Genomic DNA, 25,426 nt, shown 5'->3' with positions numbered 1-25,426 from the left:
ACTCTAAATCTCTACTTTAACTTTCAGATATAAAAGTGAAAGTGGAGATTAAATTATTATTATACTTAAATTATGATCGGTTTCTCATCCACACCTATTATATAGCTTCTGAATATATGGATTTAACCTCTGGAGTCTTATGTATTATTTCGGTTTCTTTTAGGTGATTTTTACAGCTACAAAATAATTAACTTGCATTGTATGGACCAAAAGAGCTGAGATATTCTTAAAATCTTTTTTTTCTTTCTTCAGCTGAAGAAAAAGTCTTACCCTCATGTCATCCCAGATGTGTAAGTAAATGATGAGAGAATTTTCATTTTGGGGTGAACTATCCCTTTAAAGAAATTAGTTAAAACAAAGCTTTATTAAAAGTGCATATTAATAGATTGATTACTGTTGAAGGACCCATCATGGTTGGCAAACTGCAAAACAGTAGAGAAATTAATACAAAAATATATTATATATAAAAAACACAAAAAAAAGTTGTCTCTGTTCTTGATCTCATGAGGTTCAAAGCAGGGTCAAGCAGAAGCACAGCTATGGATTGACATCCTCACTGCCAAAGCGCAGAGCAGGTGGGAAACTGTCAAATAGGACCACTGATTGGCTTAATATTATTCTGCTCATCAAATATCTTCAGTTAGAGGTTAGGAATATATGTCATACCCAGACTTTTTTTTTTTTTTTTTTTTTAAATAAACTGCATTATTAAAGTCAACATTTCTGAGGAATGTGGAATATTGTTTTTGCATATGTATTGGAAAGCGAGAATCATTTTCAGGATCCATTTTTGTGTGCACGCATTTTAAAATTCCACAGTCACTTATCTTTCCCCCTCTGGCTCTGGAATGCCAGGAAAAGAGACTTCTTGCCAATTTTGGAAGAGCGCGTTTTAAACTCCTGTTTTATCAGCAGTCTTACACTCCTGTTTTATCAGCAGTCTTACATCCAAGATCATCTTCACAAAAAATCCTGGTTTGGGATCAGTAAAAGAAATTTGCCCACTCATTTTCACTTAGACACACCTGACTCTCTTTCACTTAGACACACCTGACTCAAGGTTCCTCAGCTCTAAGTGTCTCCATAAACATGCCATTTAAGAATGCAAACATCTTACATACAGCAGCAGGAAACTGGGCTGCACTTGAAATGACTCTTTACCCCAAACCCCCAGAGTTAAGCGCTACAGTTCACTCTATATGTATATTGCTCTATTGGAGCATAATTAGCACATCTTATAGATTAGAGAATGATACATATCGGTGTGTACTAAATGTACACTTTGTGAATACTTGGGTTTATGAAAGTTCATTAATACCAAATAATTCACTGCAAGTCATGTTATTCATTTGCTGAAACCTCCTATGAACAAGTTGCACCATTACATGACCTGAGCCCCACTGAACACCCTGAATGATGAACAAGAAAACAAAATGCGAGCCAGATCCTATCGCCCAACATCAGTGTCTGATCTCACTGATGCTCGTGTTGAATGGGAGTAAATACCAACAGCCATGTTTAAACAAAGTGAAAAGCCTTCATAGAAGTCTGGAAGTTTTTTCAATGTGTTAAAGTGTAGTGTAGCAGAGGATTATGAGTACTCACACTGTACCGTTACCCTTGGGCAGGCCCAGGGTGTTTAACGGTGGCGGAGGTGGTGAGGATGGGAGCACTGATAGCAGAAATCCGGCTGGTGATTGTGGCATGGATGTGAAGGGAGAGGAGCTCTCGGAGCACGTGGGACTTGATGTGACAGGCGGAGGAGGTGGTGGAGGGAAGTCTTGTGCTGAGCCAGGAGGAGAGGAGATATTGCTGGAGCTGAGAAAGGGTGGAGGGGGCGGGGGGAAAGAGGGCGAGCTGGGAGACTCCACACTGCTTCCTTTAGTCAGTGACGGCTGCTGTTGGAAGAGCGGAAGGTTGACACGGCTGAATGGTTTGTGGCTTGTGGTTGGGGACAGTGGGGAGGCCAGGCTGGACCCTGAGGAGGTAGAGGACTGGGTGCTGTATCCAAGTGGTCCCCCGGTTGTTGTGGGGCTCTGGGCAGCAATGAACTGCTTAGGCCGGGCATAGTTGAAGGTGCTTGTCTGCATGGTGCTACACTCCAGATCCTGGAAGAAGGGAGCAGGTGGGAGAGGCGGAGATGGAGGCAGGATTTCCTTTGAGTGTTGATAAGGAGGGGGAACCTCCTGACTTAGCTGTTGTTGCTGTTCTAGGAGAATCTGATCTTGAAGCTGCTTCAACTGTGTGGCGTTTCTGCATGGAAATTTTAAAATAGCAGTGTTTACAAATCACCAAAAATTTATTATAACCTCTACAGACATCTTACTACAAGACTCTGTCAGTTAATAGTGCCAACTGTACAGTCGCACAACCTGTAAAAACATGATTTGAACCAATGTTGAACACATCTTAAGATAATACTTGAGCATTAAGCACTATTTACAAGTGAGGAGAAAGACTGCACAGTAGCTTGGTTGGTTTTGATCAGTTTCTTTACTCATAATGGATGTCTCAACCGAACATCAAAGAACATGAGATTACATCTGTATCATGGCAACACAAATACATCACATGAGAAACTGTGATTTCCACCCTCTCATGACGCCTAACGGAAGCAATTATAGATAAAAAGTACTTCAATATAGATTTTTCTTGTCATTTTGCTTTTAGAAGACATTCCTTTAACAGCTGGAATTGTATGGATGCGGTTTATGCTTGCTGCCTGTTATTTCTGGAGCTTCAAAAGATAAATCTCCATTCACTTAAATTTTAAGGACCTACTGAGCAAAGATATTTTTCTGTTTTTCTTCAAATGTGTTCTGGTGAAGAGAAAAGTCATACACATGTGGGATATCATGACGGTGCATAAATAAATGAGAATTTCATTTTTGTGTGAACCACCACTATAAGGCCAGAATCATACTTTACACAAGTATACAAACACTTGGTCAATGCATTGGCCAAGGGAAGTGCACTGTCCTGGCCGTTAAACATGCACTCTTATACTGATGTGGCAGTAACAAACCTCAGCACTTGGGGGGGGGTTGTTTATGGTAATTATAATTCAACTAATAAGTGACACTATTTAGGTAGCTAGCTTGACCTAAATTGACCTATTGACTTTCACTAACCTGGTCAAGCTTTTCTTTATTTATCGAAGAGTTGCTCTGCCATGACTATGTTTGGGAACCAAAACCGTTCCATTTTTTAAAACTACAAACAGAATGCTTTGAGTTTGTTCCGTAATCAGTATTCAAACATGCATTCTTCTGCTAATGTGAACTGAACACAATGCCAAAATATCATTCCTGCGCTACCAATGAATGGCACTGCAACACCACTACTAAATCAGCAGTGCTAAACATACATTTCAATCAATGAAGTCCAATTTCCAAACAAATGAATCTTCGTTTATTTGAGTTTACATTGCAAAACATAGCACATTTCTAATCAATTAAAAATCTCAAGTATTTAATTTAGTCATGTCTGACTTGAAATTAACAAAGAATTCCATGAGTAATGGTTGTTAAAGCAATTGTGAATTTAGACACACATGAGATTTGTTGTAATTAGTGATATTTTATAAAAATAAATTAGTTTATAAAATTTCTTAAATGTTTCTTCCCCAAAAAGTACTAAAAGGATAATGAATGTAACTGCTAAAGTATCGGAATCATTCAAAGTAATTGGAACCCAAATCATTTAATTTCTTACAATTACCATCTCTAGCCATGACAGTAGTTGACCTAAAAAGAAAACTGACCATATAAAGTCAGTTTACAATTGCTGCAATGCAAATAACGCAACACGTACCTGTGTTATGAATTGCGGTCTGATGCATTTCAGAAAACAACAATGCACAGAATCAAGCTTGCATGACTCGTGAATGCAGATAATTTTAGCCAAGTATGTTTAAAAAAAAAAAAAGGTAAAAATGGTTGCACAGTATGAAAAAGTATTTAAAAACCATTAAAGTCTCTTTTTTATTTCCAAAACTTGGGATTCCAAATACCATTTTGATGATGTGGTATTTTAAATATTAATTTCTTTAATGTTTTATTTGAGATTGAAAGCAATACAGAGTTTGCGTGATGACATCAACAAACAATCAAATATGTCATCAAATAATGTCACCAACAATCAAATGTGTCATCAAAAACCCACCAAGGGCAGAATATAAGACATACTCTCCTTTATAAAATAAATGACCCATCACAAGAAAGGAAATGTGGTCCAGAAGATACGGAGGGTGGTGTATACAGTGTAAGCTTGGATATATGTGTCTTTGGAAGTGCTTTCATGAGTGTGTACAAATGTGTGCGCGTGTGTAATATATTATATATATATATATATATATAGGAAGGAAACTAATCCCCACTATAGAGAAGTGATGTGCTATCAAGAGAGTGATGTGCTATCTTGAGTAACCCACTGTTTGAGCATCTAAACAGCCCAAATAAGGAGAGATAGCAAGATCTCAGTGTTGAGTCATGTTGAGAACAATGTGATCTGATGACAAATGTTTGGTCTCACGTCACGGTTACCCCCAAACACAAATGTACAAATAAGGGAGTGAGGTCTACATCGTCCTTTACTTATTAAAACATCCCATTTTTGCTGCTCACGGGCACAGTTTTGGATAATCTTTCTGAGCAAATGGATGACCTTACACAAACAGATAACCAATTCCAGACAATTTTAACTGAACATAAACGGTTAAAGATATGGTCCACATTAACTGTGTTTTTTTGCCAGTCCCTCAATCAATGTCAATCAATGAATCTAAAAACCTGAAACTAAATTAGATCAGTGTAATTTTTTGCTGTATTTGTGTTTTGCGAGAGGATTGGTGTGGCAGGCCAGCCACACTCCAATCCCTGTTTAACCTAATGTTGACTATTAGCCAGATGTTGACTATTTTCCCTCAGTTTCTTCATATTTTTATTTTTTTTTAAAGATGGAAGACCTCACTCTATCAACATTTTTAAAGGGAGCTGGTAAATCCTTGGATCTTGGGAAGAGAAAAACATGAGTATTAAGTTTGTGTTGGTAATAACCCCAGCTCTACTCATTGAAGAAAATGTGGCTTTGTTTTGCCGGCATAGACACTGATTTTGGACCACATTAAATGAAGTAATGACCATCTAAAACAATCATCTCCTCCATTTTTTTTATCTTCACTTCCTCTTTTTTTTACCACCTGTATGTTTGAGAATCCATCAAAAGAGCACTTTTACACGAATACCTTGGCAGCTGGTGAATGGCTCTTGGACTTGAACCGCCTGTGCTGCTTTGCTTTCATTCCTTTTTTGGCTCGGTTGAGTCAGAGGCATCAGACTCATGTCTTTGTTTCTCTCCCTCCCTCCTTTCAAAATCAATTCTTTCAACCCTTTTCCACTTTTTCTAATTCTGTTACAATTCCTTTATTTCTCATTTATTCTCTCCGTCTCTAGTTACCACATGTTTTACACCAGAGAAAAAAATAAATAAATAAATAAAAATATATTCAAATTAGTCTAATATATTCCCCCATCTTGCTCTCTCAGATTCTTAATGGCCAGTGGATGTCTGGCATTACATGCCCCTCCAGAAATATCCTCCATCCATTGCTCATGCTCTTTATATCCCCCTTAATAGTTTATAGCATTCAAGGAATTTCTCAAATCATCACAAACCCATTTTATAAAAATAGCTCTTGGCAGGTTTCTCTGCTTATTTTTCCCTTTGCATTTCTGGAATTCCTCATCAGCAAACTTGAGTTGATGAAGGGCAGTCAGCCGATATTGAAATAATAAGTTTGCCATAAAAGGCGCATAGTCTGTAAATAGAAAATGCTACCCACCACCTTAAAATCATGTTCATGCACACACTAAAATTCCCTAAAACAACTCAATATTCTTAAGTACAGATTTAAATATTTGTAAGATACATGTTGGAAAGCACATAAGTTGTAAGTAGACAAGTAATTTTTCATTACTTTTATACTGAGATATATATATATAGCTTTTGCTGTCACAACCAAAAGTTTACTAGCCGTTAGCGATACCAGTGAAATTTCATGGTTCTCGACACCAATTTTGATACCACAACAAAAATATGCTAATTTATTATTGTCCTACTGAACACACCTTTAGCCCATTTCAAGATTTAAATTTCAATATTTCAATAAAAGTGCATGTTTCCTTCAAGTGTTTCTAAATTAAGTTTGCATTGCTTATGTTTTTTTTAAGAAGGGCCCCATTGACATGCACAGACCTTAGCAGGGACAGGGGCGCAAGGATAAAAAAGGGCACAGAGTAGTAATTATAAATACTAATTTCTTTGCTTTTGAGCATTTAACCATTCTCTTTTACACACACACACACACACACACACACACACACACACACACACACACACAACTATATTTCTCACAAAAAGCACCATGGTAATACACTAGTTTATTTATTTTCCACACATGGTCTGTGATAACCCCATGTTTATGACATGTGTCATAGTAAAACAATGGTATTTTATACCATGTACCATGACAGTATCATGAAAAATTAACATGATCAATCATTCAGTATCATGGCATTACCATAGAAACATGATGCACGGTGCAAAGACGCACTAATGATAGCTAACCTGGTTCATAGCATTTTTACATTGTTGCAGATAGTATTAGGGAGGGAGGAAATTTCTCATTTTAAAATGCATTGATTGGACAAATATCTGTGGTGCAAACAGAGTCATCAAAAAACACTGTACCATGAATAATTTATTAACTTCATACAAAAACTAAATCAATATTTGGTATGACCACCCTATAACTTAAAAACCGCACCAATTCTCCAAGGTACACTTGTGCACGAGTCAAAGTTGTAGGCAAATAGGATGTTCCAAGCATCCTGAAGAACTTGCCACAGTTATGAATTTAGGCTCAATTGCTCCTTTCTCTTCAAGTAATCCCAGACTGACTCAGTGAGTGGGTTTACATGCACGTTCTGACAATGATCATGCTTAATAGGCCGACAAGGGATTCATGTAAATGAATTAAACAGCATTTATTTTTCGTGTGAGATGTGAACGTGAGAAGCCGAAGCTTAAACTAACCGTAGCGCTCCGTTTATATAAATATCAAAGAGCAGAGCCCTTTATTCACTGTGAAGAGTAGCACATGCAGACTGTATACATGTACTGCATTTCCGGAGGTGAGAAGTGAAGTCAAAAACAAAAGCCCCATTCCATTTAACTAAATTTGTGAAATAAAACCATAGTAAAATGTAACATTTAATTAGCAGTAGATAATAATAATAATAATAATAATAATAATAATATTATTATATATAAATAGCAATTACATTATATTTAAGCAATATTTCACAAACAAGAGTATCATCACTGCTTTCATTAATACTGTGCAGCACTATATTTGACCAAAAACTAAAATTTTGGTATTTGGAGATTGTGCTGTGATGTGCAGTATAAAATCATTTCATTTCATAAAAAGAATAAAATGGTATGTTTAAAAGTAATTGTTCTGTTCTCATTTGATTAAATTGATTTCTATGAATTAATTAGATTTTTTTGTTTTTTTTATTTCAATAACAAAAAATAAATAAAAAAAAAATTTAACTTTTGCCCAGAATTCAGAGAAAATAAAATAAAAACAGAATTTCAGGAGGGGGAAATAAATAAATATGGAATTTGGAAAAAAATCAAATGTTTTTGTGAAACATCTAATGTGCCCAAGACTTTTGTACAGGACTGTAAAAGCCCTCACAACTAACAAACACAGAACCTAAAAGATTTCATATGGCCCTGAGCATGGTTTTCAGACCGACCTGGTAATACAAAGACCCCAGCCATGTCTGTTGACGGCCGGTTCTAGTCGGAAAGGTTATGAGATACTGATGGAAGAGAGGTTCAGCCTCCATATGCTGATAGCATGCAATACTGTCAATAAAAACAGCCTTCATTCAAAGGTTACTACATAAAGAAGCCCACTCAATTTTCTGCCATATTACAAGGTAATTCTAGAAGTAGATGAAGCGACACCTCACACCGACAAAAAAAACAAAACACAAACACATTTTTTTTATACATATTCTTGTCTAATTTAGGTACATGTCTATAAACCACACTTACACAAATACAGCTCCAAATGTGTTATGGGAACCCCATAGAAACATTTGATTTATAATAAAATCACAAACAATCATCGAAGTGGTCTGTTTTGTATCAGAGAAAAGTGTTCAGACATACCGTAACAGAGTAGCTAAGCTGATTATCCAAATTGTCCAGAAGTAGAGCTTCCTTTAAAAGCTTGTCTCTCTTTGCTCTCTTGGTGTCCATTTACTTCTGGTATCTTGTAGCATAGAAAGGCAAGGCAGAGAGTGAACAAGGCTACTCTATGTGGTAATCCCAACAGATCCCTTTCAAATCCAACCTGTCCAGAGAGCTCTGGGAATCTACTCCGCTTTCTCGCAGCCTGTCAGTTTCTTTCTCCGCTTTTCGTTGCTCACAATTTTTTCTTGCCGTCTTGCCTGCCACATTGCACACATCTTTTTCTGTTCTTTTCTTCCTCAGAAGCCTGTTGCACTGTGTCTGAATCTTATACAGACATGCCAGGAAAGGGAATTAGTCTATCCTTCTCCCCTACTGACCAAAGTGGCCATAAATAAGGACGTACAGTATATGCTTGAATACAGAGCAGATGACATTCACACTACATTACATACTACAATTGTGTCACACCATTAAAACACAATTGTGACATGAGGTCTGAAATAAACCTTAATTTTGAGGCAGTGGCATTAGTCCGTGACATTTGAGCCCATATAAAAACAGTTGAATATAAAAGGGCTTACAAATATGCCCTTTACAAACAAAATGGTAAGACGCAGGTCAGTGAAGATTGGTTAATTAGCCCACCAATCACCTTCTATAAAGAGACAGTAAGACTTGATTTTAATGTCACTGGATCAGACATTGGCAGCTGTTAGCTTGCCTCACTAAACACTGAGGTCAAGGGACCTTAGGGTAAATGCCAGTTTTAAAGATTAAGTGTGTAATTTGAATTTTGGAATACTTTCTCCTATCCCAGTCTAATATACAGAGTCAGCTATAAGTAATCCATTATGGACTATCCACTAGTGTTGATTGTACAGGTGCTGAAGTGAATTTCCCATCTCACAAACTGCTGCCTGTCCATCAGAAAGCTGGTAATCCACTGACAGATAGAAGTGGGAACAGAGAGCTGGTGTGGTTTAGTCTGGAGTATAGCTGGGCTGATGGTCTTGAAAGCCGAACTGAAGTCCACAAAAAGGATCCTTGCATAAGTCCCTGGTCTGTCAAAATGTTGCAGGATATAATGCAATCCCATGTTGACTGCATCCTCCACTGACCTATATGCTCAATAAGCAAATTGAAGGGTATCTAGAGAGGGTCCAGTGATGTCCTTCAGATGGGCCAACACTAGTCTCTCAAATGATTTAATGACCACAGGCATCAGGGAGACAGGTCTGTAGTCATTAAGTCCTGTGATTTTTTGAAGCAGCATGGCACTTCACACTGCTCCAGTAATCTATTGAAAAACAGTGTGAAGATGGGGACCAGCTAGTCAGCACAGGATCTAAGACACATGGGTGAAACTTCATGTGGGCCCTGTGCCTTCCTTATCTTTTGTTTTTGGGACACCACTTCTTCACAGATCTTAAGTGCAGGTTGAGTAGCAGGAGGTGTTGGTGTTTGTGGTAAGTGAAGGTCAAAGCGGGTGTGGGGTGTGAGATTGGGCCTTTCAAATCTAAAGAAGAAAACATTCAGGTCATCAGCCCACCACAGGGCTGGGGGCAGGAGTCCTGTAATTCAGAAGTTGTTTCATGCTACTCCACACTGATGCAGGGTCGTTAGCTGAAAACTTGTTTTTCAGCTTCTCAGAGAATCTTCTTTTAGCCACTCTGATATCCTTATTCAGTGTATTCCTGGCCTGATTGTACAAGACTTTATCCCCACCTATGTAAGCATCCTCTTTGGCCTGACGAAGCTGCCTGAGTTCTGCTGTAAACCATGGTTGGTTGTTGTTAAACATTCAATAAGTCCTAGTAGGAATGCAAATATCCTCAAAGAAACTGATATATGATGTAACAGTATCCGTGAGCTTTTCCAGATTGGTGTCTGCAGCCTAAAAAACACTCCAATCAGTGCAGTCAAAGCAGGCTTCTAGGTCCATCTATTTACAGTCCTTACTACAGGCTTAGAATATTTTAATTTCTGTCTGTAGGTTGGAAGATGAACCAGACAGTGATCAGAGAGTCCCAAAGCTGCTCTAGGGACAGAGGGATATGCATCCTTTATTGTTGTGCAGCAATGATCCAGTACATTTGTCTCTGGTGGGGCATGCAATGTGCTGTTTGTATTTGGAATCCATCTTGACAAGGTCAGGTTCTGTTCTTTCATCTCTTACATTTCTTCGCCTCACGCTGTAGTAATATCCTCTAAATCTTTCATGTCTAACCCTCTGATTAACCTCTGATCCATCAGTGCTTTAAGGGATAGTTCACCCAAAAAGTAAAAAATACTTACCCATTTTTACTTAATTTTTTTTCTAGAACGTCTATTCGAAGCAAGCAATGGAGGCTGGGAAAGCCTGGGAGTTTTTGTTAAACGGTTTAGAAATTAAAGACCAACCAGATCTGGCTTGGTGTGAGCATTTGTGTGCCATGTTTGTGTGGGTGTGTTATATTAGCATATGAGAGAACAATCAAATATAAAAAGGATCTCCAAACAGTTAAATTGAACTCTTGAGGCCATATGTTCAACACAAACACCAGTGTTTTTAGCTACTGTGGCAACATAAACTTTGCTATGGACGTTAAAATGTGCTTTAGCTAAAATGTATTTATCTAACGGTGTACACAAAGATAACAGAACACGTCTGAAGAGACAGCCTGCGCAAAAACATGCGCAGGCACTCCTACACAAGGCAGCGCAGCACACCTGGTTTATGCTCCACTCACCTTAATCAAAGTGTAACCACACCCTCTATGGCATCATCACCACGTCACAGGATGACTCTATACAACTGTTCTGGCACTTCTAAACTGATGACTAATAGCTAGCAGACTTATTCCATGTTTGATTCTACTAAAATAAAAATTAAATATGACTGATTAACTGATGTATTTAAACGTCTCAACTAATAAATTATTCATACTAAAGATCAGATAACTTCAGTAATTTAACAAGCTGGCACATGGGTGGATGGTTGGAAGGATGTGCAGATGGATGTTAGTGGGTTGGAAGATTGGATGGACAGATGGATGAATGATGGGACAGAAGGAAGAATGTACGGACGGTGTGATGGACGGAGGGTAGAGGTCAACTTTCTTAGCCTTTCCTTACTATTACGAGCATAGAGAGACTACAAGAGTCCAAAATGAATGAAATCCCACATGTAGTTTATCGTGCAATAGGGCTGGGTGATAGGACGATGTAATCGGATATATCTGACAAATACTCCATCTTGGAATGACACATGACAAGAAATGATGTTAGACACAGACAGACAGACTTGAAAAAACACCTCATATATATATATATATATATATATATAAAAAAACAAAAAACAAAAGAAAAGCCACTGATGTGTGCATCTTATGCGCCGTTTGTTCAGAGGCGTGCAGCAGGAGTGTGGAAACACGCATGTACAGAGTTTTCACTCTTTCTTCTCCAGTCATCTGAAAACTGTTGGATAGAATAGTTTTTCAGCTTCTCAGAGTAGCTTCTTTTAGCCACTCTTATTTCCTTAGTGTGTTCCTGGCCAGGTTGTACAATGTTTTATCTCATATATAAAATCTCATACATTTTTTTTTTTTAAAGAAATTAAGATTTGGAGCATAACAGACTATGAACAAGTCAGAATATATTGACTTCTTTTGGGACTCTTATTTTGAAATGACAGAGACTTGGCTCCTTTACAACTCTTTTTTTTTTTTTTTTTTAAAGTATACACCAAATTAAGATTTTATAGCCTGTATATAAACTAGATTAAGCATTTTGTATAAATACATTTTACCAGGTAAGGTTTATTATTATAATTCACATGATTTGAAGTTGGAGACATGATGAATGTGCTGACAGGGCAAATTTCTATATAGTCGCAACTATCTTTTTATACCCTCGCTTCAATTTAGAAAACTTGGTTATTTCATCAAAATAAGGGGGGGCGGGGACTGGGCGCGCGATATTCCGACCCGGCCCCGCCCCCCTCCGCTCAACAGTATTTTTTTATGGTGTTGTTTACAAGAGGAAGAATTTAAAAACTCAACTTATTGGAGATTTGACTGTACTGACAATAAATGTTGCATCTCTTTTAAAGCACCGCCACTACAGCCATCAAAGCTTGCATAACCGCACAAAGCGCAACCGTAGGCCTTTTATTTGTGAAGACTCGAAATATAAAGCTCTCACATTTAAATACTTAAAAACAAATGTAAACTTTTTTCTTACATTACAGTCTGAATTATAACAACACCCAAACCCTATTTGCTCAATGCACCAACATCAGCATTCCTCTATACAGTTCCACATCACCACAATCAAAACAAACACTCCATACCATAACTGCAGTGCTCCAGAGTTTTGAGTTCTTAGATTGCAACAAGATTCATGCGTTGGGAGGAAAGTCAGATCAGACTAGAGTCTCATTCCCTTCACAAAAACACACACCCTTCTAGACATAGTCTATTCATGCCACTAAGTGAAGAATGAGAGTAGGAGACTGCATCTGATCCTTCCATTAGGTCTAAATGTAATAGCAGTGCTGTCACTCACAGAGAGGCCAAACCGGACACACACACACATACACACAAACGTTCTCTTGCCAGCACAGCCACCAACATGCATAAAATAATTTGGATGTTTGCCATGTTACTTGTTAAATCTCCCAATTCAGGTCCTTGTGTTTCTAGGTTAGTTGACATAATACTTCTGTAAAGTTTACGTCCTGTGATGTGACCAAAAATAAAATTCAACCAGCATTTTGCCAATTATTTTATAATTATTATGCATGCACATTTATAACCTCACATTAATTAAGGGACTACATGGGATGCATGCACATTTACAAATTAATTTGTCACAATGCAATTATTAATGTCATTAATTTAACTAGTGATGGAAAAAAAAGTTAAAACTTATTCAAAACTAACAAGCAATAGTGAGCAGTTATAGGACCCGATATAACCTTTTCCTTATACATTAATATACATTTTTACCTTAAAGTTGGATGCCCATGGACACTTTATGCATAAACTACCGAGGGGTCAATGGAGTACATAAAGTCTACAAAGAGACTGGAAATGCAGGTTTTATGCCCAGTCTCCAATTACAGGCATCGTTAGAATATGTTCTTGCTTTAGGAGCACATTGCTGCTTGACCCAGATCTGCTCTCATAATGCGGCTCCCACTCAAGCCAAATGGCTCTACACTTTCCAAACTCCCTACCAGGCTCAGAGGAAATGTCCAACTTTCCATAAAGTTGTCAGGCCAAAATAAAAAAAAGGCTTGTTCTCTCTTCCAGCTCCCACACTCACTTTCACACTTACTCATTCCCAACTCTCTCGTTTTATATTCTCTAATTTCATCTTGCATTCTCTCTTCTTTTGACTTATTCTATCCCCTTCTCTTTGGTCTGCTCTCTCATTCCATCACTCTTGTCCTCCCTGTCACAAAGGCATGAATAGAACCATCAGTAACGGAAGTAACACAAAGTGTTTAAAGTTACAGTGCTCCATTTTCAGACCCATTCACTGATGTTTCCACACTTTTTATGTGTGGTCTAAAAATCTTGACTAGCAAAGTCTATTCTAATTTTTTGTCACCCCAACTCTCGCAGTACCCTCCCCCATCTGTCTCTCTCCCTCTAATTGCATGCACAGCAAATAAAATAGAACCAGACTGTTTTCTCATAGAACTTCTCATTGAATCCCTCTCGCTCTCCCTTCCTTATATTCTCTCTCCCAAAATGTGTAAATGTCTGGATTGCAGGAATGTGAGCTGAAGACATTCCTCTCTGGATTGGCCAAGACATCACCCATCACCATTAAATGGGATTACCAGGAGGGAAAAGGAGAGAGGGAGAAAAATCTGCTCTAAACAAGGCAAACAGAGCAGAGGAGAGTGAGGTAAAGCCCAAACCAGTCTCTGCTGGCAATAAACAGTTAGTACAAATGCTTTTATGAACCAAGACTCCACTAAGCAAACCATTAATGAATGCTGCCAACCCACACACACACATTAAGAGCACTGAACAAAACTGTTCAAACTTGGACACCAAGTGCAAAAAAAACACTACCCCAACATATTCTCATGATATTTTGCATGGAATTTGAATAATCCACTTCTTGTGAATTTTGTGTTGTATTGTGACCAACTTATTGCTTTTTTCTTTCTTTCAGCCTTCTCTAAAGATATATTATCATCTCTGTCTTGTGCATGCATTATTGTCATTTGCAGGTTGTTTTTGGAGAAAAACATCCATTTAATTAATAACTCAAAATAACAAATTAATAACAAAAATATTTAAGAGTTGCAAAATAGGAGTATGCAAAATCACTTAAGTACTTCTGTAAATACTATAATACTTTTTCTCTCCCTCTTTATTCTCCTTAGCAGTCTTTGACGTCTGTCTGTTTGCGACATACAATATATATTTGTCCTGAATATTGAAAATACAACAAATCCTTGCATACAATGAAAAATAAAACAAACAAAAGCAATGAAATCTAATTAATTATCAACAAGTGAAAAATTACTGCATTTCAATATGTTCTCTCAAAAAGCTACTTCCAGTGTGTATTAATGAAAATAAACAAGTTTCTTAATTTTAAAAGTTAATCATAAATTGACCCATAAAAGTTATTCTAAAAAGAAAGATAAAAAAGTTTTTACCTTCTTTTTTTTTTCACCTCGTCAAAGTTATTCCCGCTTCATGTAAAAAAGGTGTGTTTGTGTGTGTTTCTGTGAGAGTTCTGTCAGGTGCTGGTCTTTATATTAGCACGCGCTGAGTGACGGAGGCGTCTCGATCCAGCCTGCGCTCTATGTGACTCACACTTTACTGCTGTCTGCCTGCATCACTGTCATAATAAAAGTCCACAACCTTAGAAACATTTCAAAATAAAAGTCCTTATGCTCGCCATCATTTAAGTTCAATTTCATAACGTGTGGACAAAAGAAAACAGAGACATTATGCTAACTAGAAGATTTTTAACAATCCACAAACATTTGGAAGCACAGTCATATGATATAGATAGACTTATTTACAGTTTTATATTTACAAAAGCAACCATCCTTAAAGCACTAAACCGAAACACTTTATTTTTTAACATTTTAGTGAATTATAATTAAACAAATTCAGAATGTTAGAATGAATAAAGAAAAAAATATAATATGGAGAATATTATACACACAAGAAAATAATCGTAAGATTTACGCATTTCAGAGTGGTGTAGATTCCACTCTGTGTGCTTTATTTGAACATTCCTTACACTATTATTAATTTATTTATTTATTAGATTTTAAGATTTACACATTTCACTTTCATAACAAAATTTAATCAAATTGAACGGAGTAATCTTTAATGAACTTTCAAATGTAAAAAACTCTTAAATGTTTTAAGTTTTATTAATGTCATTTTGTTAAAAATTACAGAATTAAATGTATTTATGAAACTGAAAAGCGTAAATCATAAAAAGAGGCCCAAAACATTTGTGACAATTCTGAATGTTAAAATAAAGCATGCAGAGGGAGACTAATGGCACTAACTGTACATCACTACTAATGTGCTTGCCTGGGGATACCCTCAGTTGTTCAAATCTTCAAATCTATTATTATTGCTTATTCCTTCAGTTAGTCTTTTTGTTTGGAATTGAAGAGATTGTTTGAGATCTGTATCCCTTGCTCTGTAGACACAGGTTACTGACAATTCTTGGACAATTTCTACATCTGCCATAGATAAACTGTTCTGGAACATTTTCCAGTCTCTTTATCCTCCCAGTTCAATTTCACAATTGTGTTCTGCTGTGTTTATATGTATGTGGGAATGCATTATAAATTGAAGACTAATGGGAGTATAGCGCAGTTATATTTTCTTGGTAGGTGTGAAATATAAATTTTTAGTGGTGTTCTGTATTCTTCTGTGCTTCTTTCCTGGCTCGCTTATTGCATGCTTGTGTCAGGGGTGCAGATGAGTTGCCTCTATGAGCAAGAGCTGGCAAGGAGGAAGGGGCCTGTTCAACACTCAGGAGTGACACATAACAGAATTGAAAAAATTTAATTAGAATTCGCCATCTGGAATGTCTGTAATACAAAGACTGTGTTACTGCTTCTGCTGTTCTTTTTGTATGAGGGTTGTTGATATTGGCAACTTTTGTGAAATTGTGACATACAGTATTTACTACATTTAAAACTATTTTAAACTGCATTTTGCTTTTGTTGTAATTAATATGCATGCTAGATGTAACATTGAATATTTGTATTTAAAAAAATTAATTTGTCCAAAATTCATTTGGACCATTTAAATGTAACTAGTGACAGCAAAACGTAATTAGAAATTATGAAAAACTTGAAATGAAAAACAAGAAATGGTTACCAGTCACAGCACCTAACACATACACTGTCAATTTCTTTTAAAAAAAATGAAATAATTGGATGTCATGTGATGATATGCAATTGGAAGTAGCCTATTTGCATTCTCTGATACACTATGCTACAGTTATCCTTTCTATCAACATTACTCTGTGAGAAATCATTTAGTTTTGATTGTTAAACTGTGCGGAGAGTGTAGGATGTCAAATAATTAGAAATCACTGGCCTGTGGGGACATTAAAAGGCATTTATTATACATGTCTGACGCCTCTCAAGAGCAAGATGGCGGGGGGCCGGTTATGAATGACAGCGCACCTCAGTAAGTAAGTCAAAATACTGCAAACATTTATCCAGAGTTAATGAAAATCTCGACCGACATGGAGGGCCTCGTGGAAATACACAGAATGACAGCATTTATGGAGGCAAAACTTTCCGCCCTGATCACAAGAATGGATGAGGCTGAAAAGTGAATTGAGTTGCTGGAAGCAGCTGGAAAAGAGCTGCAGACTAACATGCCAGCCACCAAAACTGATATTGATCGAAATCGAAGCAGCCGTAATAATGTTCATTTCATTGGAATCCCAGAGGGAAAGGAAGGTCAAGATATGGTCAAGTTCCTGGACGGGTTTATTCCGAATTTGTTAGACACAGCGGGCAATCATCTGGTAATAGAGCGTGTGCACAGAGCTCTCAGTTGGCTTCCAAGAACGGGTAACATACCCCGATCCGTTTTGGCAAGATTCTTGCAGTAGGCAGACAGAGACATTGGTTACGTGCAGCGAGGAATAAAGGCAAGATGTGCTGGGAGGATTACAACATTATGGTTTTTCCAGAATTTGCCAGTGATACACAAGAGAAATGGGAATGTTTCAGAGAGTTAAAGAAGCTACTTTACGCACAGTATGTGAGCTTCGCTTTTCTATTCCCAGCTAAACTGAGAATTGATGCCAAGGATGGACATAAGTCTTTCACATGCCCATGAGAATCTATGGCCTTCATTAAATCAATGGAGTGAGTGGGTGGCTTTGCCAGCGCTGAATCACCGGGACTACACATTGTGCATTTTGCTGATGTGGTCTGAGAGGTTTTGTTATGGGCTTGGTTGCCCATTGTCTATCTTTCTCGATATAATTTTTTTCCTTTTCCTTTATTGGCTAATTGTTGAGTATATTTGTTCATTTTGTGGGTTTGATGTTGTGGCCTTTTTCATTAAAAACTTTTATGTGCAGTTCAACTGTATGGTGTATGTTAAAAAACAAATATAAAAACAAAAAAACACCAGTCTGAATTAATCTTTTAGCAATAGACCTTTTTCACACTCTGTGTTGTGGAATGCGGAAGTAAACGTTTGCAGGGTAATCTTCGACAGCGGTGAATGGGAGTGAATGAGAGATCACAGCAAATATATTTTCACTTGCCCATTTGCTTTCCAGAAGAGAAACAAATAGAGAGCGTGGGATTAAGACAGTAGTTTTTTTTAGATTTACACTGATAAGTACAAAAAGAAATGAAAAAGGCACCCAGTTTCCTTGGACAGACGAGTGTATGTTCAGTGAGACAGGTCCACTAGGTGGCAACATGAAAATCTCCAAATGGCTTACTCACTCCAATGTCTTTATGTAGGATAATGCTTTGTGTGGGCATGTAAATTCTCTATGGCCATCCTTAGTATCTATTCTAAGTTTGTCTGGAAACATCAGAGCAAAAGCAAACTTCTATTGATGTAAGAGATTCTTGCATTCCTTGAATCTATCACATTTCTCTCTTGTCGAATTCGCAAAGTCTGGGTACAACAAAATGCTGTGGTTCTTCCAAGAAAGCTTTCCTTTAATCCTCGCCTAGCGTAACACAAGATCTTTACTGGATGATCTCAGAAAATTGGTCAGAATTGATCCGTGAATCTGCAAGTCGGGACCCTATGAGCTCGCTCGATTTCCAGTTTATGGCCTGTTAGGTCAAGCAGACTTGGAAGGAGCCCGTCTAGGAACTTCACCATATTTCAGCCTTCCTCATGCTCAGGAATTCCAACAATTTGGAAGTTGTTTCATCGATTATGATTTTCCAAATCCTCAAGTTTTTCCCAAATGCTTTCCAAATCTATCTTGTTTGCTAGCGGATTAGCAGCTAATTCCCTCTCCGATGACTCCAGATAATCAATCCATTTCTCAACATCCGACATTCATGTAACCAACTCAGAGAATTTTGCCTCCATGGAAGTGATCGATCGACGAATCACTGCCAGATCCTCTAAGTCAGCTACTACGACCTTCGTCAGTATTGCAGACACATTCACATTCACATTCCTCGGGCAGATTATTGGGAAGTATGACCTTGGTTATAACTGCTATGCTGATGATACACAAATCTACATCAGCACTGGCCCTGATTTTAACTGCAATTTATCTGTGCTGATGGAGTGTCTGCATGAAATTAGTACCTGTTTGCAGCATAACTGTCTGAAGCTGAACTGTTCTAAAACTGAGCTCATGCTCATTGGTACATTGGCTGCTACATGTAAAGTTGATATAAATCTCAAATTGATGGTTGACAACAGCCTTGTGCTTCTCTCCTCCCAAGTGCGGGACCTGGGTGTCATCTTTGATGCTCAAATGACATTTGATGCACACATTACCATCTTTTACCACCTTAGAAAAATTGCCTGACTTAGGCCCTTCCTCTCTCTGACTGATGCAGAAAGGCATATCCATGCCTTTATCACATCTAGGCTGGATTACTGTAATGCCCTCTTTTTTGGCCTACCAGCAAAAACCATAAATAGTCTTCAGTATATACAGAATTCTGCTCCTCGTGTTCTTACACATACCACACCATGTCTACACATTACTCCTGTGCTCTCGCAGGTGCACTGGCTTCCCATCCATTGAGTGTAAGAAAAAGGCATTATATCTGCAGAGCCCGAGGATTTTGAGTTTTTTTACATTTTCTTCCTAGAACAGTTAAGAATCAGGGCGTATCGAATCTTACCAGTTTATGACTCAAATAGTAACAAAACAAACAAAGTGCGCAGAGCTTGTCATTCACATGTCCACATGGCGTCACGTGTATTGATCTATTTCTTACACCAAGCATTTCGCCTCAGAAGACATTAATTAATCCACTGGAGTCGTATGGATTACTTTTATGATGGCTGTCTATGCTTTTTGGAACTTCAAAAATTTGGCACCAATTCACTTGCTTTTTTTGGACCCAGAGAGCTGAAATATTCTCCCCAAAATCTTTGTTTGTGTTCTGTTGTAGAAAGTCAGTCTAAGACATCTGGGATGTCATGAGGGTGACTAAATTAAGAGAATTTTCATTTTCAGGGTAATCTATTCCTTTAACTACCACTCAGCATTTTCCAAATCAGCTTCTGATCAAACTTCTCTTAAACCACTTTCACATACTTTTTCTCTCTTTGTCTCCAGTCTTATAGTAACAGATATTATATTGAGATGGCCAATTCTGGGCTCTCTCTTCCATATTTGGAAGGCTGCTTTATTCTCTGAAGGACACTTTAGCACCACCAGCCAATACAGCACAGAGCCTCCAATCCCCAAGCCAATCCCGCATCCCCCCATTTCCTTAAAAGGACTGCACAGGTCAATGGTGCTCTTATACTGGCCTTCTTGGCTTATGTTCCAGTATACATTGTCCTGCTCTACCATTCAAAAGTAAACAGTCTCAGTAGGTCTAAAACATAGCTAAAGTTTTTTTCTCCATAAGTCATCAGTGATATGTTTGTGACTCCATGCTGGGGTTATTAAAATGTGTATTTTATGTCAGAAGTTATATATGAGCATCAGCAATACCAATATTTATGCACACTTTCTATATGTGTTAATAGTATTCCATCTAATATTTACACATTAGCTAACTGTTAATGCAATAGTTCACAACATCATTAATTAGTTCATCATTAAATCCCCCTCATGCCATGTGTATGACTTTCCTTCTTCTTGAAAAATAACACACAACGGTTTTTAGAAGAATATCTCAGCTCTGTAGGTTCATACATTGCAAATGAATGATGTCCAGAACTTTGAAACTCCAGAAAGGCTGGTGAAAGTGTAGATTTATAGTTAAAAAAGGACTTAAATATTTATCTGTTTCTCACCCACAACTATCATATCACTTCTGAAGATATGGATTTAATCACTAGAGTCATATGGATTACTTTTATGCTTCCTTTATGCACTTTTTGGAGCTTCAAAGTTCTGTCCACAATTAATTGCATTGTATGGACTTGCAGAGCTGAGATATTTTTCTTAAAATATTTGTTTGTTTTCAGCAGAAGAAAGAAAGGCATACACACCTGGGATGGTGAGCAAACGATGAGATAATTTAAATTTTTGTGTTATCCTTTAAGTTAGAGGAAAATTTTACAGATTAGGATATTTATGTGTCTCAATTCTATTGTATATAAACCCAAAATAAAAGTCAGTCCATCTATTTGCAGAGGTGCACCAATTGGGAAAATATTGGGAGCTGTATCACACACCAATACTATACACAATAAACCATTTCTGTAGTGTCCAGAGAGTTGAAACAATATTTTCCTATAGAAAGAGGCCTCTGTATGATTTATTCTTTTGGAAATGTTGCTAAACCAAACTCAATGCCTGTGTAAGACTGTGATTGGTAATACATCATTTGGGTCTTTACAAGCAACACCTCATAAACAGACCAGCTTCAAGAAACAACCTTGAGTCACAAGCCAGCAATGCAACCAGCTGATGAGTGCAATGTGGATGTAACCATATTATTGGGAAAAACGGCATGCTTTTAAGTTTTAACACTATACTCTGACCCCTATGTTAAGGATTTATCTGTGTTCAGTACATGAAGGAAAAAAAAACTGTAACTGCTATGACTAACAGAGAAATGAAATACTGACCCACATGTTCTGGGAATCCTGCAGCAGTCTCAACAATAATATTGACTCGCAACACCACAGTTCTGGCTAAACTTTCGTTAAAGAAACACAGACTGTTCTTAACCCATTATGACTGACCATCACAGAATCAAAAATATAGCAATATAATTGAAACTGTTACAGTAGGGCATTTCAGGACAGTAATAATCATAAAGTCACCATGAGTAGCCTACAGTACAATGGACCCTTTTCACATAATCAGTGATATCAGAATTGATTTAGCAGGATAAATCTAGCAAAAACCATTGTTCTCTCTTAATATACACTATATCTCCAGGTGTTGATAAGTGACATCTCTTCAGTTATGAGGATGTGTGTGATTATATTCTCATTTGATAGCTAGCTATCTAATTTGCTGAACAAATGAATTAGTAGTGTTATTTGAATCTTGTGTAAGAAATGCATATATACAATAATTGTGACATTAAATTGTTTAGGTGTGTTGATAAGAATTAAAAAAATTAAGGTTGCGTAATTTTAAACTATACCGCCTTTACATATAATTTCCTCTCTTTTGACTGTAATCCATCTCTCTCTAAATTATTGTTCTTTTGGAAAATTATGGAGACTTAATAGTTTTTTTTCTTTTGCTGTTAGAGCTCAAGGGAACGCTGTAATATTTGGAACCTGATCTCATGAAAATTACGTGACTGTGGTGACAATGCGAACAATATACGTTATGTGGGCGGCAGTTTCGAGGTGAAATGTCCACTGTGTGGCTCTAAAAGTGAGTTTTCTCTCAAACAGATGAGGTTTTTAAGGTTAATGCTCTATTCAGTTTTAATTCAACAAAACATACCTGCCTACATTAAACCTTAAACCTAAACCAAACTGATAACAGCAAAAGTGAGACGAAAAGGGCAATTGATAAAGCAACCTTGTCATTTTGTGGTGTTTTGCTGACACTATTGGCACACATGTTGGCTCATGTGCTCTTCATCCCAGTTGCAATCACAAGTGCAACAGTTAAATGTCAGTAAAGTCAGTTAAAATGATAGTTCACCCAAAAATGAAAATTCCCTCATCATTTACTCAACCTCATGCCTTCCCAGATTTATGATTTTCTTTCTTTAGTAGAACAAAAACCAATATTTTTAGAAACATATCTCAGCTCTGTACGTCCATACAACCCACACCTACTATATCGCTTTTTAAGACATAGATTTAACCACAGTCTTATGGATTACTTTGGTGTTTATGTGATTTTTGGAGCTACAAATGTCTGATCATCATTAACTTGCATTGTATGGACCTACAGAGCTGAGAAATTCTTCTAAAAATCTTAATTTTTGTTCAGCTGAAGAAGGTCATACACATTTGGGATGGCAGGAGGGAGAATAAATGATGAACATTTTTATTTTTGTGTGAAATATCCCTTTAACTGTGCATTATGATCACACTTCATCAAACTTGCAAATGTAGTTGGTTATGCAATGCAAACATTAAACTGTATCTCTGTAGGTCATACACTACAGTAAAAGTGTTTAGATGTCCGAAGATTGCATTGTGTGAGAAACAGGGCAAAAAGTAAGTGTTTATGAACTGATAATCTATTGTTTGACTTATGTTTTGTGTGAAAGGAATTAAAATGTATTGTTTTAGCACTTCTAGTGTTTATTTCAACAGAAAACTGGTGCGATACGTACAATGAGCCATGTAAAAATGTTTTGCAAAAATGTAGGTATAGTAATGTGATCCTATGAGACTAGGTTGAATAATTGCTATGGTCTGATATTTTAACTTAATTCTCCAGCTGTACTTCCACATTCCGAATGCAAATTGTGAAAAGTGTCTATAGCAGAATTTCCAACCTGCTGATAAATTGATCAGAATCGAATTGACACAGCTTGTGACCACAGCAGCACTGTAAACTGCACTGCATCCACAAACTCAAGATCAACATGTGTGAAACTGAAAACCCCATGTGGTCAAGAATAAGTGAGAGCTCACTGAAATGTGACCTGACTTGATTGTTTGAGACCAGCCCTCATTTTGCTGCAGTTGTCTCTAGACGACCCTACCTCAGCTCACAAGAGGTTTGTAGCAGGCAGGTGGTTAAATCTGTGCGGTATGGCAGTAATGCAGTCAGCATGAAGATAGCAATACATAACACTTTAGCCAGGATTAAAGACTTCCTTTCTCATCTGTTATCCTCTCTGTCTCACTCTTTATCTCTTTGTCTCTTTCTCTCTCTCTCACTTACTTTTCCCACCAGGGTGATCCACTAATCCAAAATAAACAAAGAATTCCCCAAACTACACAGAGTAATTGTTTAAATATAAATATACATTATAATGATTAAGGAGGAAAATACTTCAAAAGAGATTTACTAGAAGACATTCTGTGTGTGTATACATATCTGGCCATCCTTGAGGGCCAAATAAAAGATTTCTTTGAAAATACAGTGATGCATTTAAAAAATGTACTTACGAGGACATTTGATGTTCTCCTCACTATTTTAAATGCTCATATTCATTTAATACTGTACATAACTGGTATTACACAAACTATACAAAAATTAAATTGGCATAAATACATTTAAACTGGCCAAGTCCAGTTCCTCTCAAGGTTTTTTTTCCTCTCCATTAACTACACACCTTATGGAGTTCCTCTCCACTAACTAATATCTTTGGATTTCTTTCCTTGCCACAGTCACCTTTGGCTTGCTCACTAGTGGCTTAAAGATAATCAGGGATGATTTTCTATAAAGCTGTTCACTGGGGACATCAAGACATTAAGACATGACTGTCTGTAAAGCTGCTTTGAAACGATGTGTTTTGTGAAAAAAAAATGACTTGATTTGATCTACCAAATCATGTTTTGCTTTAAATCAAATAATGTCAACATGTGTATGAAGGTTATGTTTAGGGGTGGGGTTAGGGTATAGAAAATATAATTGGGTGCCTCTCTATCAGCTCCCTAGTTCAGTAGTCAAGGCACTGATCAGGGAGTTGGCCATGACTAGAGCTGTCTCAATCGCAAAATTGTTCTAGTATACCGAAACCACTGTGTCTATGAGATGCCTTCATTTATTTAGTGAAACCAATGTGTTTGTGCATTAGTGTGTATCTGTCTGTCTTACAGACCTCTAATGAATCAAAGTGTGGAAAGCATTGCATGGCCTGACTCTTAAAGGCCCAGGCATACTTCGTTTTTAAGCATTGCAGATTGCCTCGGACCCGGTCAACTGCATTGCTTTTGTGAGTATACTCTATTTACCTGGAAGGTCACGTTCGAAGCATGCATACTGCGAATGCTTTGTGATACTCCGCCTGACCTGTAGAGGAGAGAAGTTGTGTCCTCTACAGACCTTCTGCTCTGAAGGATGTAGAAGAAGGACAAAGATGGAGGAGGACATGCTGCTTTGTTTGCTGTTCATTGAGGAAGAAATCAAAAAGAGGAAAAAAATAAGATGTGCTCAACGATGTGCTCATACAATGTTGAATTTGTTTGTTTGTTCACACTCTTCTTCCACTGTTTAAATGCAACCACCCGACTCTGTAATGTTCCCCTAGGGGACCCATATATAACTGTAACCAACCCTTTGCACATGCGCACACGCTGTGCAAAGATTGTGAAGAAATTTACATCATGCATACTGTGAGTGGAGCGATGACCAACGCGGATGCAGCAAGTATACTTTGGCCTTTACCTCTGAACAAGTGGTGCATTTACTATCTTTTGTCACAGGAAGTGAATGATTATCGTCTGACTCTCAATCTCTTGTGTAGCTCTGACAGGATACAACACCTTTAACTGCCTGGTTGAATGAATGTAAAGAGCCCCAGGACAAAACCTTGCTGTACCCCTCACCTCTACAAAGACCCACCACATCCCACTAAACACATTGATACAGAAAATAA

General features: G+C 37.4%; 1 protein-coding gene across 8 annotated transcripts in view; it reads right to left on the bottom strand.

The window, feature by feature from the left end:
* Positions 1–25,426, bottom strand: part of LOC127623764 (palladin-like) — a 120,168-nt gene that overhangs the window by 25,688 nt on the left and 69,054 nt on the right. For 6 of the 8 annotated variants that reach the window (XM_052098248.1, XM_052098250.1, XM_052098251.1 and 3 more), the window contains one exon: positions 1,606–2,253. In XM_052098248.1, the coding sequence (XP_051954208.1) occupies positions 1,606–2,253 (648 nt within the window). Of the gene's footprint in view, positions 1–1,605; positions 2,254–8,247; positions 8,398–14,935; positions 15,080–25,426 lie in introns of those variants that run through there. The other 2 variants (XM_052098254.1, XM_052098256.1) reach the window with 2 other exon arrangements.

Source organism: Xyrauchen texanus, chromosome 30, assembly GCF_025860055.1.
Source record: "Xyrauchen texanus isolate HMW12.3.18 chromosome 30, RBS_HiC_50CHRs, whole genome shotgun sequence".
In the NCBI taxonomy this organism is placed as follows: domain Eukaryota; kingdom Metazoa; phylum Chordata; class Actinopteri; order Cypriniformes; family Catostomidae; genus Xyrauchen; species Xyrauchen texanus.
Note: the sequence above shows the minus strand (reverse complement) of the source record. Positions and strands in the feature narration are given on the sequence as shown.